The 17133-nt window shown below is 55.5% G+C and overlaps 1 protein-coding gene across 12 annotated transcripts in view; it reads left to right on the plus strand.

Annotated features, from left to right (window-relative positions):
• LOC137428682 (RB1-inducible coiled-coil protein 1) overlaps positions 1 to 17133 on the plus strand; it is a 189496-nt gene that overhangs the window by 140745 nt on the left and 31618 nt on the right. For all 12 annotated transcript variants that reach the window (XR_013623439.1, XR_013623440.1, XR_013623441.1 and 9 more), the window contains 2 exons: positions 3050 to 3234; positions 5312 to 5498. Coding sequence is in view for 9 of the 12 variants with exons in the window: in XM_078777763.1 (XP_078633889.1) it covers positions 3050 to 3234; positions 5312 to 5498 (372 nt within the window). In the remaining 3 variants the exon portion in view is untranslated. The remainder of the gene's footprint in view (positions 1 to 3049; positions 3235 to 5311; positions 5499 to 17133) is intronic.

Consider the following 17133-nt stretch of genomic DNA (forward strand, 5'->3'; position numbering starts at 1 on the left):
GCGTGCTATTGCTCGACAGTATGGCATCACTCAAGGTCAGGTGTTAAAGATCCTGAAACGAAATGCTCAGAGGGGTGTCCCTACTCCAATACCGAGGCCAGGACGTCCCCGCAGAACCACAAGGAGGGATGATCGCCAGCTGCACCGGTAGTCCGCAATGGCCGTACCAAGTCAGCTAATCGGCTTAGGGCTGAGTGGCAGCAACTGACAAATGTGCCTGTATCCAGAAGGCTAGTCAACCAACGACTGGTTCAAGCAGGCTATCGTGCCAGGCGTCCCCTGAGAAAGCCACGCCTGACCAGACAACACCGCCAGCGCCGATTGCAGTGGGCCAGAGACCACCGTCAATGGCAGCCAGGACACTGGAATCACGTGATCTTCAGTGACAAGTCTAGATTTCTGGTCTATCGTCAAGATGGCCGCGTCCGAGTGCACAGACAAGTGCATGAAGCCTACAACAAAGACTGTATAGTGCCAAGAGTCCAAGCTGGAGGTGGTGGGGTGACCGTTTGGGCTGCTTTTCATGCAGGGGGCAAAACTGACCTGGTTGTTCTGAATGGAAACATGAACCAGTTCAAGTACAGGGCCATTCTGGAAGAAACATTGCTTCCATTTGCTCGTGCAGCCTTTCGAGGAAACTTTGTTTTCCAAGATGACAATGCACGGCCTCATCGTGCTCGCATGATCCAACACTTTCTTGCTGACCGTGGTGTAGAGCATATGGAGTGGCCTGCCATGTCCCCGGATATGAATCCGATAGAGAACTTGTGGGCAGAATTAACGCGTCAAATCGACCACTTGGACTAGCAGCCGACCTCTGTGCGTGAATTGCAGCAGGCTGTTGTCACTGCATGGCAAGCGATTCCTGTCCAAACCTTGGCAAATCTCGTGAACAGCATGCCTCAACGTATACGTGCTCTCCTGAATGCTCGTGGGGGTTACACAAAGTACTGAACTGTAATTTTACTGCCCGTAATCCCAGTCGTAATTTAACTTTTGTTTTTGTTAAAAAAAAAATTGGCTAATGTGCAAAATAAAGAGATACTTCTGGAAAACGTACAGAAGTTTAACACAGTACTGTCCGTGAATTGAGTTCGATATCAGTTTACATCACTTTCAAGGATCAATTTATTTGTTTTGAAATGTCAAATGTGGTTTTTGTTTCTTTTAAAGGTCACATTAAGAAAATCTAGAATAATTTCAACATAATTCCAATGAACTTATGGTTCTAAGACATCTTGAAAAGTAAGTTCACCCCCACAAAAAAATATTCCATATTAAATGCCAAGTCTGTATATATATATATATATTGTTACGGAACCCGACGTCGGCCTATGGTTCCCCTTCGAGGGGGGATTAAGCCCCTCGTCTGTTACTGACCGACGTGGTCCCGGGGGTATGACACCACGCCTGGTCGGTGCTGGATAGGGTTTTAGGCCCACAAGTCCTATGACCTAAATACCAGCGCTTCCCGGTACGCGAAGGAACACCCCCCGCTCATGGCCGCAGCGTAATGGATGTTGCGCCGAGCGAAGCGAACCGCGGCGTGAGCCGTTTACCAAGACTAGACCCGATCCTGAAACATTGGCCAAATCGTGCCACAGATATTCAATGAGGGAAAAGACAAAGACGACACGGATGTGAAGAAGAGGAGGACGAAGGCAAAAAGGTTTGAACTACGACTATTATTTATAACTATTTACAGGACCAAAAGAAACCAAGGAAGAAGGAAAGATAATAAAATAATGACAGAAGGAATCAAGGAGACACAGTGAAATGCTAGCTTATCTACACAGGCTTAACTTATACCCCAAGACAGAACAAACAAAGACGGACTCACACGAATGGGGAATTTGCAGGCAGGAATGATTGGAAGGAGGAATGGGAAGGTTCAGCTGGGGCAGATGGTTCGGGCTTGATCCCGCACGGGACTCGGGCTGGACCTCGACGGCCACTGATGCCACCGCAATCTGGTTCCCGCGGGGTAACGGGTCGAAGCTGCCTGGTGGAGTCAAACTGCTGGTGGAGCCAACTGCTGGTGGAGCCAAACTGCTGGTGGAGCCAACTTCTTAACGGGCGCAACTCTCCGTGGGGATCCCTTCCTCTGCCTTTACCAAGCTCGTCTGGACTCTTCTCTCAAACGCAACCACCTTGGACTCCTCTCTCAAACGCAACCACCTTCGACTCCTTGCGCAAACGCAACCACCTTCGACTCCTTGCGCAAACGCAACCACCTTCGACTCCTTGCGCAAATGCAACCACCTTCGACTCCTTGCGCAAACGCAACCACCTTCAACTCCTTGCGCCACTCCTAGGCCTCCGCGCGCGCTTATCTCACCCTCGGGCGATCAAGCCGCCGGCCTCCAGGACACGCCCATCGGTGAGGTCGCCTCGGCCCTGATTGGTGGACACGGGCTCTCTGGCTCCACCCTTGATGACGATCGGCGGGCCACGCCCTGGATTCGGCGGCTCCTCCCCCTTCTTCTCCGAGCCCACCTCGTGGCTAATGGAGTCGCGGTGAAAACCGCCCAGCAGCTGCGGCGAATGCAGTTGGCAATCGAGGCTTTGGGAATGGGGCTTTGGGAATGAAAGGGGATCTATCTATTTGAATTCGGTGCAATGGAGTGTCAATTAATGGAAGACAAAGCCTTAGCCTAATACACAGAATAAGGAAATAACTACCAACAAGCAGGGAATCTATGATTGGCTAAACGTGATTGTATATGACCTAACTACGGGACGCCCTTTGACTTTTATACACAACTGGAGGAAGGAGGGCGATATTTTTACAACAATTTACACAACAATAAAAAACACTTCTCATATCCACAACAATATATATATATATATATATATATATATATATATATATATATATATACACATACATACATACATACATACATACATACATACATACATACATACATATACACACACACACACACACACACACACACGAGATTGTCAATGAGCCTTTATCAAACATGGTTTAAATAATTTTTTTTAACCTGATGTGGTCATCACCATTTTTTTTCCCTCCCCTCAGGGCTTCCTCGCGAACCAAAAACGTGCAGAAAATCTCAAGGATTGCTCGGTGCTGCCCGATCTGTGTCTCAGCCACGCGAACCAGCTCCGCATCATGCTCAGCAACCATGGAAAATTGCTCGAGCTCCAGGAATGCTGCTGCCAAGCCAAGCAAGAACTTGCTGACAACCTTCATGTTCGCCTTCGGTGTGCGGAGGGTTGAGAATGCTGGAATCCACCACCGTTGGAATTGTTTCCTCGTGTGATTTCATCACTTCATTTAAACTTAATGCTCGTGAAATGCTTTAATCGAGTGATTTTTGGTCATTTTTGGTGGTTCGAACCCCGGTTGAGTCATACCAACAACTTTTAAAATGGATGTGCTGCTTCCTTGCTCGACACTCAACAACAACACACAACATGCATTTTAAAGGCCATTTTCCCTGCTCGAGCGGGGGTTAGCCTTGCGGTCCCCATGACAATCTTCTCCATTTTGCCCTATTTTCTGCATCTCTCCTTGTTAACCCCCTTGCCCGCATTTCTTCTTCCACCATCTTTAGCCAAGTCTTTCTCGGTCTTCCCCGTCCTCTGCTTCCTTCTACATTCATTTCCATCACTCTTCTCAACCAGTCACTTTCATCCTTCCTCAACACATGACCAAACCATCTCAACCTGTTCCTCTTCACAGCATCAATCACAGGCTCTATTCCCATCATCTTTCGCAATTCATCATTTGTCTTCCTCTCTCTCAACGATACTCCACACATCCACCGAACCATTCGCATTTCCACCCTTTCCAACCTTCGTTGCTGCTCTACGTTCATTACCCATGTCTCGCTCCCATAAATCATAACACTTCTCACACATGCAGCATACACCTTTCCCTTCAGCTTCAACGACACTCCCCTCATCATCAGCACGCCACTCAGTTCCCAAAACTTCTTCCATGCACATCTCACTCGAGCAACCGTTGCCGAGTCTGATCCACCTTCTCCATTCAGCATGTCTCCGAGGTAGCAAAATGTTTTCACACCTTCCAGCTTCACGCCGTCTCCAAGATCCAACTCAACATTTCCTCCATCTGCAGCTCCCTCTGTGCACACCTTACATTTGAATGTAGCTGCCACACTGGTTAATGACCCTCTCAGACCACTACATTTTTGATGAACCCACTCAGCGCACATTGTACATTGAATGGAGTTCACTCCGACACCCTTCCTGCACACAGCACAGGCCCACTTCCCAGTTCTTTCCACCTCACCACATGCTTTACCACTTGCCATCACCTTCGTCTTTCCGATATTCACCGACACTCGGTGAATTCACCGACATCACCTTCGCTCGACACTCAGCGTCCTTGAAAAGGATAGAACACGGACAAACAACCATAGTTTATCAACCTTTGCTCAGGCTTGATGATGGGCCTAATGGCCTCCCTCTGCGTTGACGTCCGTTGCAAGGAAGTTTTTGTAATATTGTTGTTATTTGTTTATTTATTACTTGCAAAATCGAAGATGTGTGTTATTCTGTCTGTCTGTTTGTTTGTCTGTCTGTCAATCGCCTACAGGTCACAATTTTAAACCGAGCTTCACGAAACTTCACCAGATGGTAGAGTTGGTCATAAGGAAGAAGGCTCTTGATTTTGGGGTGAAAGGTCATCTTGAGGTAAAATTTCTAAAATCGCCATTTTCATCTGATTGACGTGAAAATTGAACATTTACATATTGAGTCACTAAATTGGGAAACCAACTATTTTTGAGGTCAAAGGTCAACTCAAGGTCAAACTTCTAAAATTATCAATTTTCATCTGAACAATCGGCAATTTTCATCCGATTAACCTGAAACTTAAAGAGCAATTGTACATTACATCACGGAATTGGAAAACCAACTTTTTGAGGTCAAAGGTCAACTCAAGGTCAAACTTCTAAAACTATTTTCCTCTGAAAAATCGTCACTTTTCATCCTATTAACTTGAACATTAAACGGCAATTGCGCAGTGCATCACTTAATTGGGAAACCAACTATTTTTGAGGTAAAAAGGTCAACGGTCAACTCAAGGTCAAACTTCTAATATCAATTTTCATCTGAAAAAAGCAACAATTTTAACCCGATTGACCCGAGCTTTAATTTAGTCAATTTAAATCTTAAAGAAATGGACAATTTGATGTATCCATGGCATCTTTTTATTTTGGGGAGGTTTGGATTTTGCAAGTATTGTTCTCTGTATGACGTCTTCTTGTTTATTTATTGACTTAATTTGCATTATTCTCTTTTTTTGTGGCAGTTGGTGTTATTTTGTGATGCACCAAGCGGATGGACTCATCGATCGCCTCGTCGCTCTTTCCCATCTGCTCTCTGACCTGGAGGCACGACTCAAAGCTGCTCAGCAGCTTGTATTAGCTCCAAAGCTGTACTGCTTGGCAGTGGCCGAAACGGCCCGCAGACGACAGTTTTCCCAGCAGTACAAGCAGGTACTAACCTCGGGCCATGAGAAGAGAGAGAGGGTTTGGGTCATAGCGCAGTTTGAGCCAGCATTTGTTTCAGGCTGCGATGCTTTTGAACTCTAAGGCCAAATAATCTATATACAATATATATATATATATATATATATATATATATATATAAATATTAAAGCGCGGCGTTACGCGCGCTGCTTGTGATCAAGGAGGAAGCGGACAAGCGGTAACATATAAACGTCTTTATTGTAAGAGCTCACTGTAACACTGTACCGCTCCGGGCTGGGCGCCCGGTGTATATCATGAGGCCACGCCTACCCCTCGGGCGTGGCCACCGCCCACTTGGTGCGCGGAATGATGTCACCACGCCAGTGGGCTTTTGTGTCCGCCACACGCGCCCCCCCAGAATTCCCGCGCACCTGGAGGGCCAGTTTGCGGGGCAGACGAATGACCCGGCCGAAGCGCCCCCTGGCGATCGGCGGCGTCCGGGGTGCAGGGATGCCAGGTGGGATGCCCCTGGCTGCCCCTGGGATGGGTGCAGGACCGGGGGGCGGCGTGGCGGCGGGGCTGGGCGGTGCCGGGGGTCCGCCCGCAGGAGGGCGGCCCCGACGTGGGGGTCGGGCCACTGGCGGTGGATGGTCCACATCGAGGTGGGCCGGCTTGAGGCGGTCTACCGAAACGCGGTCAGGAGTACCGCCGATGTCCAGGGTGAAGTGCTTCGCCCCGGTCTCCAGCACGCGGAAAGGCCCGTCGTACGGGGGCCGCAGTGGTGTCCGATGGGCATCGTGGCGGACGAAGACGTACTCCGCCGTGCGAAGCTCCGGGGCGACGTGCGTCGGTGGGTGCCCGTGGCATGCCGTTGGCACCGGGGCGAACCTCTGGGCGGTCTCTTGCAGAGCGGAGCGCTGCTGTGCCGCGGACCATGGTGCCGTGGAGTCGGGGAGGAACTCGCCCGGCACCCGCAGCGGTTGCCCGAAGACCAACTCCGCCGCGGATGCGCGCAGGTCATCCTTGGGCACCGTCCGGAGGCCCAGCAGGACCCAGGGGAGCCTGTCGACCCAGCCGCCGTCGCGGAGGGTGGCCCGGAGCGCGGCCTTCAATGAGCGGTGAAATCGCTCACACAGGCCATTAGCCTGGGGGTGGTAGGCCGTGGTTCGGTGCAGCCGGACCCCGAGCCCCTGCGCAACCGCCCCCCAGAGCTCCGAGGTGAACTGGGGGCCGTGGTCGGATGAGATGTCTGAGGGGGCGCCGAACCGGGCGACCCAGGTGGCGATGAAAGCCTGCGCGACATCGGCCGCCGTTGTCGACGCCAAGGGCACGGCCTCCGGCCACCGGGTGGTGCGGTCCACCATGGTGAGGACGTAGGTGAAACCCCGCGAGGGGGGCAGAGGTCCCACCAGGTCCACGTGGACGTGGTCAAACTGGCGTTCCGGCACCGTGAACGGGGCCAACGGGGCCTGGGTGTGCCGGTGCACCTTGGCGCGCTGGCACGCGAGGCACGTCCTGGCCCAGCCGCGGACGGCCTTCCGGAGGCCATGCCAGACGAACTTGTCGGCGATCAGCCTTTGGGAGGCCCTCGCGCCCGGGTGGGACAGGCCGTGGATGGCGTCAAACACCTGGCGCTGCCAGCCCGCGGGCACGATGGGGCGAGGACGCCCGAGGGAGACGTCGCACAAGAGGGCCGCGCCCGCGCCGTCGAACGGCACCTCGGTGACGCGGAGGCCCGTGACGGCGGTCCGCAAGGCCTGGACGTCGGGGTCAGCGGCCTGGTCCGCTGCCATCCGGGCATAGTCGATGCCGAGGTGGACTGCGTGGGCGACGGCCCGGGAAAGGCAATCCGCCACCGGGTTGTCCTTCCCCGCGACGTGCTGGATGTCCGTCGTGTACACGGACACGGCCGAGAGGTGACGCTGCTGCCGGGCCGACCATGGCTCGGTGACCTTGCCCATCGCGAAGATCAGCGGCTTGTGGTCGACGAAGGCAGTGAACGCACGGCCCTCGAGCAGATGGCGGAAGTGCCTGACCGCCAAGTGAAGTCCGAGCAACTCGCGGTCGAAGGTACTGTAACGGCGTTCGGGCGGGCGAAGCTGCCGGCTAAAGAACGCCAGCGGTTGCCAAGCTCCATGCACCCATTGCTCGTGCACCACGCCCACCGCGTAGTCCGAGGCATCGGTGGTGAGGGCGATCGGTGCATCGGGCGCCGGTGCGCGAGCATGGTGGCGTTAGCCAAGGCGAGCTTCGCGCCCGTGAACGCCGTGTCCATCTGCTCGGTCCAGGTAACGTCGCCTTTGCCCGGCTTACCTCGGAGAGCTTCGTGCAGGGGGCGCAGGAGCTGGGCGATACGGGGCAGGAACCGATGGTAAAAGTTCACCATGCCCAGGAACTCCTGCAGCCCTCTGATCGTGCGGGGGCGCGGAAACCCCTTCACCGCCTCCACCTTGGCCGGCAGGGGGACGGCTCCGTGCCTGGTGACACGGTGCCCCAGAAAATCGATTGTGGCGGCGCCGAACCGGCACTTTGCGGTGTTCACAATCAGGCCATGCTGGCCCAGGCGTTCGAAGAGCGTGCGGAGGTGGCGTAGGTGCTCTTCGCGGGACGCGCTGGCGACGAGGATATCGTCCAGGTAGACATAGACAAAATCCAAGTCGCGCAGGACGCTGTCCATCAGTCGCTGGAACGCCTGAGCCGCATTCTTCAGACCGAAGGGCATGCGCAGGAACTCGAAGAGTCCGAATGGCGTGATGACCGCCGTCTTCGGGACGTCCTCCGGCCTGACGGGGACCTGATGGTAGCCGCGTATGAGGTCCACCTTCGAGAAGAAGGACCTGCCCGCCAAACGGGCGGAAAAGTCCTGAATGTGGGGGACGGGGTAGCGGTCGGGAGTCGTGGCGTCATTGAGACGGCGATAGTCCCCGCACGGTCGCCATCCCCCGCCGGGCTTCGGCACGATGTGCAGCGGCGACGCCCAAGCGCTCTCTGAGCGCCGAACGATGCCGAGTCGCTCCAGGGTAGCGAACGCCGCTTTTGCCACCGCCAGCTTCGTCGGCTCGAGGCGGCGTGCCCGGGCGTAGACCGGTGGCCCGACGGTGGGGATGTGATGGGCCACCCCGTGCTTGACGGCCCCCGCCGAGAAGGTGGGCCGCGTGAGGGCCGGGAAGCCGGCGAGGAGGCGGGTGAATGCGTCCGCTGCCGGAAGCGTACAGACCAACGTGGCCAGAACCGAACCGTTCGGCAAGCCGCTTGGCAAGCCGCTCGTTGAGCTGGGCAACGCACAAGCGAGCGAGCTGAACGTCTCGGCCTGGACAAGACGTCTGCGCTTGACGTCGACCAGGAGCCCATTAGCGCACAGGAAGTCCGCGCCAAGCAGTGCCATGAGCACGTCGGCGGTGACGAACGTCCATCGGAAAACCTGCCCTCCAAACCGCAGAGAGAGGCAGCGTTTTCCGTACGTACGGATGGGCGTCCCGTTCGCGGCAAGCAGCGCGGGGCCCCCACCCGCGGCGTGCTTGTCTGACGTGCCGGCGGGAATGACACTCACCTGCGCTCCCGTGTCGCACAGGTAACGGCGCCCGGAGAAGGTGTCCGTTATGAACAGCAGGCTGCTCGAACGGCCGGCGCTCATCGCCACTATTGAGCGCCGGCCCGGGCGTTTCCCGACCTGTTGAAGGAGCATGGCGGATGACACTGCCGAGCTTCGTGGCCGAACTTGGCGTGGAACCAGCATCAGGTGGTGGAGCTGGAGGAGCGCGGCTGGCTCCGCCAGGCCGGTGGAGTTGGCGGGTTTCCCCGCGGTGGCGGTTTTCGCCGCGGCGGTGGGCGGGGCGTGGCAGCGTTCACGAGGTGCGTATCAGCATGCTGCGTATGCTGTAGAAGCTGATGCTGTGGAACATGCTGCTGAACATCAGCGTCGAGGGCCGTGACGGCCACGCCGACTCTCGCCCGCGTGTCCGAAGCGGCGAAGTACCTGTCCGCCTCGGCTGCCAATGCTCGGGGTTCCGTTAGCCCGGTCCCGGCCAACGCGAGGCGAACCTGCGCTGGAAGTTGGCGCCGGAAAAGCGCCCGGAATAGCGAACCGGGGGCTTCGTCGCCCAACAGTGACAGCATATGGTCCATTCGAACCGACGGGCGCGTCTCACCGAGCTCGGGGAGATCCAGGAGGCGGTCGGCCCGTGCGTCGTCCGTGAGGCCGAACGTGGCTAGGAGTAGCCGCTTGAGCGCCTCGTACTTGTGGCCGTCCGGTGGGTGGCGAAGGATGGACACAACTCGAGCGGCCGTGCCGGGCCCGAGGGAGGCGACGACGTGGCAATAGCGCGTGTCATCGCCGGTGAGGCGCCGAAGCTTAAATTGGGCTTCGGCCTGGATGAACCAGACTTCGGCCTGAGCCTCCCAAAATTCCGGAAGTTTGACGAAGTCGGCCATGGCGATGGCGTCGCGTGTGGAAGGATCGCTCCGGCAGATCCAACGTCGAGGGTCACCAGTAAAGCGCGGCGTTACGCGCGCTGCTTGTGAGCAAGGAGGAAGCGGACAAGCGGTAACATATAAACGTCTTTATTGTAAGAGCTCACTGTAACACTGTACCGCTCCGGGCTGGGCGCCCGGTGTATATCATGAGGCCACGCCTACCCCTCGGGCGTGGCCACCGCCCACTTGGTGCGCGGAATGATGTCACCACGCCAGTGGGCTTTTGTGTCCGCCACAATATATAGATATATATAGATATATATAGATATATATAGATATATATAGATATATAGAGATATATATAGATATATATAGATATATATAGATATATATAGATATATATAGATATATATAGATAGATAGATATATAGAATATATATAGATAGATATATAGAATATATATATATATATATAGATATAGATATATATATATATATATAGATATATATATATATATATATATATATATATATATATATATATATATATACACATATATATATATATAATAGACTAATACCATCTGTCTGTCTGTCACACCGTCAAACACAGAACCGGTCCTTGGAGAGAAAAAAATATTCAGCAAAAGCTGCTTCAAATTAATCCTGATGAAGTTACGGGAAAATTAAACAATTTTCAATCAGACCAAAAAATTAACCTGGGCAGTGTATAAGTCAACATACCGCTGCTTTGATTGCTCCTGAAATATTTATTTATCTTGAAGGAGCTGGGGCTCCCACGTCGATCGGAAGAATGGACGCGACAAAAAGCTGGAATTCATCCGAGTTGCTTTATTCAAACCAAACACTCAGGCACTCTGAAAAGCCCGTTTATCGGGCAGCAATATATATACATATTATCCAGGAGCGTTTGCCCAGGAAAGGCGAGAGGGGGCGTGGCCCAGCGTCCTGGCTGCGGCCTGGCAAGTTGAGGGCGAGCCTGCCCGGGCGTCCTGGACGAGCCCGGCATGGTGATCGCTCCGCGTCCTTGATAGGTGCAAGGCGATTGTGAAAACCCAGCGGTAGCCGCTACACACGTCCCCCCAGAATCGACTTGCACCGGCAGGGTCAATTTGAGGGGGGTCCTGATGACCCGGCCGAAGCGACCCCTGGCGGGTCGTGGGAGGGGGTCCGGTGTGGTGGTGGGCGGTCGAGTGGGGGGCACAGTGGACGGGGGGCGGCCTCGCCGCGGCGGAAGGGCCACCCGTGGTGGGTGGTCGACGTCCACGTGCGCCGGCTTGAGGCGGTCCACCGCAATCCGGTCCGACCTGCCGCCGATGTCGATGACGAACGACTTGTCGTCCCGTCGCAGCACCCGGAAGGGCCCGTCGTACGGCGGCCGGAGTGGCCCCCGATGTGCGTCGTGACGCACAAAAACATACTCCGCTGTGCGAAGTGCTGGGGGGACGTAGGACTGGGGGTCACCGTGGTGGGATGTTGGCACGGGGGCAAACCGTCGGGCGGCCTCCTGGAGGTCCGAGCGCTGGTGAGCTGCGGACCAGGGACTGGTAGCGTCGGGCACGAATTCGCCCGGGACGCGTAGCGCCTGGCCATAGACAAGCTCGGCGGTGGATGCCTGGAGGTCCTCCTTGGGGGCCGTGCGGAGGCCCAAAAGGACCCACGGCAGCCGGTCGGCCCAACCACCGTCTTGAAGGCCGGCCATGAGCGCGGCCTTCATGGAGCGGTGGAATCGCTCGCACAACCCGTTTGCTTGGGGGTGGTAGGCCGTAGTACGGTGGAGCTTGACCCCCAGGTTGCGGGCGACCGCGCCCCACAGCTCGGAGGTGAACTGTGGTCCGCGGTCTGACGAGATGTCCGCCGGTGCGCCGAAGCGGGCGACCCAGGTGGCGATGAAAGCCTGCGCCACGTCGGCGGTGGTGGTGGAGACGAGGGGAACAGCCTCCGGCCACCTGGTGGTCCTGTCCACCATGGTGAGCAGGTGTGTGAACCCCCGTGACGGGGGGAGGGGGCCCACCAGATCCACGTTGACGTGGTCGAAACGTCGTTCGGGCACGGTGAAAGGTGCCAGCGGGGCCTGGGTGTGTCAGTGGACCTTGGCCCGTTGGCAGGCCGTGCAGGTGCTGGTCCAATCGCGGACGTCCCGACGAAGGCCGTGCCAGACGAATCACGCCGACACCAGCTTCTGGGAAGCTTTCCGGCCCGGGTGGGAAAGGCCGTGGAGGGAGGCGAAGATGCGGCGTTGCCAGGTGACGGGCACGATGGGGCGAGGCTGGCCTTGGGAGACGTCGCAGAGCAGGACAGTGTCCGCGAAGGGGATGTCGGCCAGGCGGAGGCCCGTGTCCACCGCCCGGAGGGCTTGCACCGTGGTGTCGGTGGTTTGGTCCGCCGCCATAAGCGCAAAGTCCACGCCCAGGTGGACCGCGTTCGCGCTGGCCCGGGAAAGACAGTCGGCCACGGCGTTGTTTTTGCCGGCGACGTGCCGGACGTCCGTGGTAAACTCCGACACGGCGGAGAGGTGGCGCTGTTGGCGGGCCGACCACGGCTCCGTGACCTTGGCCATGGCGTAAACCAACGGCTTGTGGTCGACGAACGCCGTGAAAGGTCGGCCCTCCAGGAGGTGGCGGAAATGGCGGACGGCCAGGTGCAGACCGAGAAGCTCCCGGTCAAACGTGCTGTATTTGAGCTCGTTCGGCCGGAGCTGCCGGCTGAAAAAAGCGAGTGGCTGCCAAACCCCGTTCACCCATTGCTCATGTGCGGCGCCCACCGCGTAGTCGGAGGCATCCGTGGTGAGGGCGATGGGAGCGTTGAGCACCGGGTGAGCGAGCAGTGTTGCGTCGGCGAGGGCCCGCTTTGAGCTTTGGAAGGCCGCATCCATTGCTGCGGACCAGGCGATGTCGTGCTTGGCCGGCTTGCCCCGGAGGGCTTCGTAGAGGGGCCGCATGAGTTGAGCAGCGCGGGGCACGAAGCGGTGATAAACATTCACCATTCCCAGGAATTCCTGCAGGGCCTTTATGGTGCGGGGACGCGGGAACGTGGTGATGGCCTCGACCTTGGTTGGCAGCGGCACGGCCCCGTTCTTGGTGATGTGGTGGCCCAAAAAATCAACGGCCGTCGTGCCGAAGTGGCATTTGGCCGGGTTGACGATGAGGCCGTGCTCGCTGAGGCGCCCGAACAGTGTTCGGAGGTGGAGGAGGTGCTCGGCCCGGGACGTGCTGGCGACGAGGATGTCGTCCAGGTAAACGAAAAGGAACGGCAGGTCACGCAGCACGCCGTCCATCAAGCGCTGGAACGCCTGAGCCGCGTTCTTGAGACCAAACGGCATCCGCAAGAATTCGAATAAGCCGAACGGCGTGATGACTGCCGTTTTAGGGACGTCGGCCGCCCTGACAGGTACCTGGTGATATCCCCGTATGAGATCAATTTTCGAAAAAATGACCCGTCCCGCCAGACGGGCGGAGAAGTCTTGGATATGCGGGATCGGGTACCTGTCGGGGGTGGTAGCGTCATTGAGACGGCGGTAGTCGCCACACGGGCGCCATCCACCCCCCGGCTTTGGCACGATGTGCAGTGGCGAGTCCCACGCGCAATCGGAGCGCCGCACGATGCCGAGGTGCTCCAACGCGTCGAATTCGGCCTTCGCCACGGCGAGCTTGGCTGGGTCGAGGCGGCGGGCCCTGGCGTAGACCGGCGGGCCCGTGGTTGGTATGTGGTGCTCGATCCCATGCCGTACTGCGACGGCCGAAAACGTCGGCCGCGTGAGGGCCGGGAACTCCGTGAGCAGGCGAGCAAACTCGTTAGCCGCCGGGACGGCGCATGCCAGCTCGGTCGGCGCGGAGCTGCTCAATGTGCATACCAGGGAGCTGAAGGTTTCGGCGTTGATTAAACGACGCCGTTGGACGTCCACCAGCAGTCCGTGTGCGCAGAGGAAGTCGGCGCCTAGCAGAGCCATGGGCACGTTTGCGGTTACAAACGTCCAAGCAAAGCGTTGGCCGCCGAAGCAGAGGGTGACGTTGCGCGGGCCGAAGGTGCGGATGGTCGATCCGTTGGCCGCAACCAAGGAGGGGCCGCAAACCGCGGATTGCCTGTCCTGGTCAGAGGCGGGTATGACGCTCAGTTGGGCGCCGGTGTCGCACAGGAAGCGCCGTCCGGACGCTTTATCCATGATGAACAGTAAGTTGCCCGTCATGGCTGGTAATGAACGCCGGCCCGGCCGTTTCCCGGCCTGCCGAAGGTGCACGGGGGTCGGCACGTCCGGGCCTTCTGTCCGAACCTGGCATGATAGTAACACCGCGCTTGGTCAGGTGGAGGCCCCGGTCGTCGTGCTGGAGGTGGTCGGCTCGGTGTAGCGGCCGCCAATTGCGTCGGCAGTTCGGTCATCGACCGTGCCGGGCGCTCGGGCGCCATGGGTGTTGCGTCGGGCGGCAGTGCGTCCCATGTCGCCGCTGCGATGCGCTGACCTGCGGCGGAGATCTTGTCGGCTTCTCTGGCAAGGGCCCGGGGATCTGTGATCGTCGTGCTTGCCAGGGCGAGGCGTACCGGGTTAGGCAGCTGACGGAGGAACAGCTCCCGGAACAGGAATGCCGGAGAGTGCTCGCCGAGCAGTGAAAGCATGTAGTCCATTCGCTCGGAAGGGCGCGTGTCGCCGAGCTCGGGCAGGTCGAGCAGGCGCCGTGCGCGTTCCGCCGATGGGAGGACGAAAGCGTCGAGGAGAAGCATCTTAATCGCGCCGTATTTGTCAGCGGCTGGCGGGCTCTCGAGGAGGCTCAGGGCGCGGGCCGCGGTGGCCGAACCGAGCGCTGCTACCACATGGTGGAAGCGGGTGTCGTCGGCTGTGATGCCTCGCAGGGCGAACAGGGAATCCGCCTGTGCGAACCAAACCGCCGCGTGAGCCTCCCAGAAGGTAGGCAGTTTAAGGGCGACTGCCGTGTCCATGTCGGTAGGTCACCAATGAAGGAGCTGGGGCTCCCACGTCGATCGGAAGAATGGACGCGACAAAAAGCTGGAATTCAGCCGAGTTGCTTTATTCAAACCAAACACTCAGGCACTCTGAAAAGCCCGTTTATCGGGCAGCAATATATATACATATTAACCAGGAGCGTTTGCCCAGGAAAGGCGAGAGGGGGTGTGGCCCAGCGTCCTGGCTGCGGCCTGGCAAGTTGAGCGCGGGCCTGCCCGGGCGTCCTGGACGAGCCCGGCATGGTGATCGCTCCGCGTCCTTGATAGGTGCAAGGCGATTGTGAAAACCCAGCGGTAGCCGCTACAATCTTGTTTTTTTAACATTACGAGCATGACTCGGCGTGCTCCGCGCGCCTCACCACACGTCGTTTCAGAGGGATAGACATCTTTGACCATTTCGGTGTCTTTTGGGTCTTCATGGTGTTTTGGGTCTCCGGGGTGTTTTGGGTCTCCGGGGTGTTTTGGGTCTCCGGGGTGTTTTGGGTCTCCGGGGTGTTTTGGGTCTCCGGGGTGTTTTGGGTCTCCGGGGTGTTTTGGGTCTCCGGGGTGTTTTGGGTCTCCGGGGTGTTTTGGGTCTCCGGGGTGTTTTGGGTCTTCAGGGGTCTTGGTGGTATTATGGATCTTGGGGGTATTAAATGGTCGTCAAAGGTCTGAGGGGTCTCAGTCGTCTAAACGTAATTAAGAGGGCTAATTAAAAGGGGTTAAGAAAAAAAAAATTGAACAAGAAGAATAGGTTTTGGTCCATACATAACCATGTACGTTTGCTCTATTTCAATTTTTTTTATTTTTTTTTTTTTGCTTCTGGTCATCGCCATTCGTTCACATATATTTGCTGGAATTTTACAATACTCTATACAGTAGATTTAAAAGGCTAATGTTGTCTGTCTGTCCCCCTCCCGAAACACAGAAATGCTCTTCAGAAAAAAGAAAAAAAAGAAAAAAAAACTACGTAAAAGTTGCTTCAAATTCATCTAAATCGACAGGAAAATTATAACACTTCCTCAATTTATCCCTCTCACCCAGCGCAAAAGGAAATGGCTTCCTTTTATTAGCTCACCTGGAACGAAGTTCAGGGCATCTTATGCGGTGGCGCGTCATCTGTCCGTAAACACTTAAAACTTCTTCTCCGAAATCGCTGATGGGATTGCGACCAAATTTGGCACAAATTATACTTGTTATGTTGTGACTAATGTTTGTTCACGGCATTAAAAAAAAAATCGGGGTCTAAGGGGAACTACGGGGGGTGAAAGTGGGTCCAGGTTTGACCCCCAATATAGGAATTTGCTTTCTTCTCTGAAACTACATACACGATTTCAATGAAACTTGACCACAATCTTAATCACCCGTGTTGTACCAATGTTTGTTCATGGCATTAGAAAAAAATCGGGCTGTGAGGGTGTACTGGGGGGTTGCCCCCCAAAATAGGCATTTGCTCTTTTCTCTGAAACTACATACACAATTTCAATGAAACTTAACCACAACCTTAATCACCTGTGTTGTACCAATGTTTGTTCATGGCATTAGAAAAATTAGGTTCTGAGGAGGATACAGGATGGGGGTGGGGGAGGTGGGGGAAGTAGGGGTTGCCCCCCCCCCCAAATAGGTATTCTTTTTGTTTGTTTGTTTAACGTCTTATGATTATGTTCGTATGATTCTACATGCTGCCCTGTCTTCTAGCAACCATTGAAATTGGTTTAAAATACCTTTAGTCAGTGTGGTATACTGTTTATTCTACCAGCGCATGGGGTATTGCCCCTATGTTTTTTTTTTCATTTTCTCTCATGGTATTTCTCCCACGAGCTTCCAGCTAGTTTATTAATAAGCAGTTCCTTCCTACTTCTGACTTGTACATTTACTATATGCAGGTAATACTTTTTAACAACTTTACGTGCCTTGCTTGACCTCACATGAGTCGACAACGCATGTCGATAATATATCGATGGATATTCTATTATATTAATTATTATCCTTTTTATTTTGCCTCTATGATGGAAATGCACTCGATTGTTTACCTACGTGAACGAACCGCCTCGGTTTATGGTCGCCTTAGCAAGTACAGTAAATCTGTGCGACACGCTTCCTCGTCGTTTCACTAGTTAAACCATCTGATACTGAGGATGCAGCTTTGTGGCTACGTATTCCAGTCCTATAAACGATCTCGACAAACATATTGGATTTGGAGGAAATATTAAAGCGGAGGAAGGGGGCGAACGACACAGCGGTTTAACAAGTTCAAATATAGCAAAGGAGGGTCTGAAAGAAGTAGAGCATGG

The sequence above is a fragment of the Myxine glutinosa genome, chromosome 5 (genome assembly GCF_964187855.1).
Source record: "Myxine glutinosa chromosome 5, kmMyxGlut1.1, whole genome shotgun sequence".
In the NCBI taxonomy this organism is placed as follows: Eukaryota; Metazoa; Chordata; class Myxini; order Myxiniformes; family Myxinidae; genus Myxine; species Myxine glutinosa.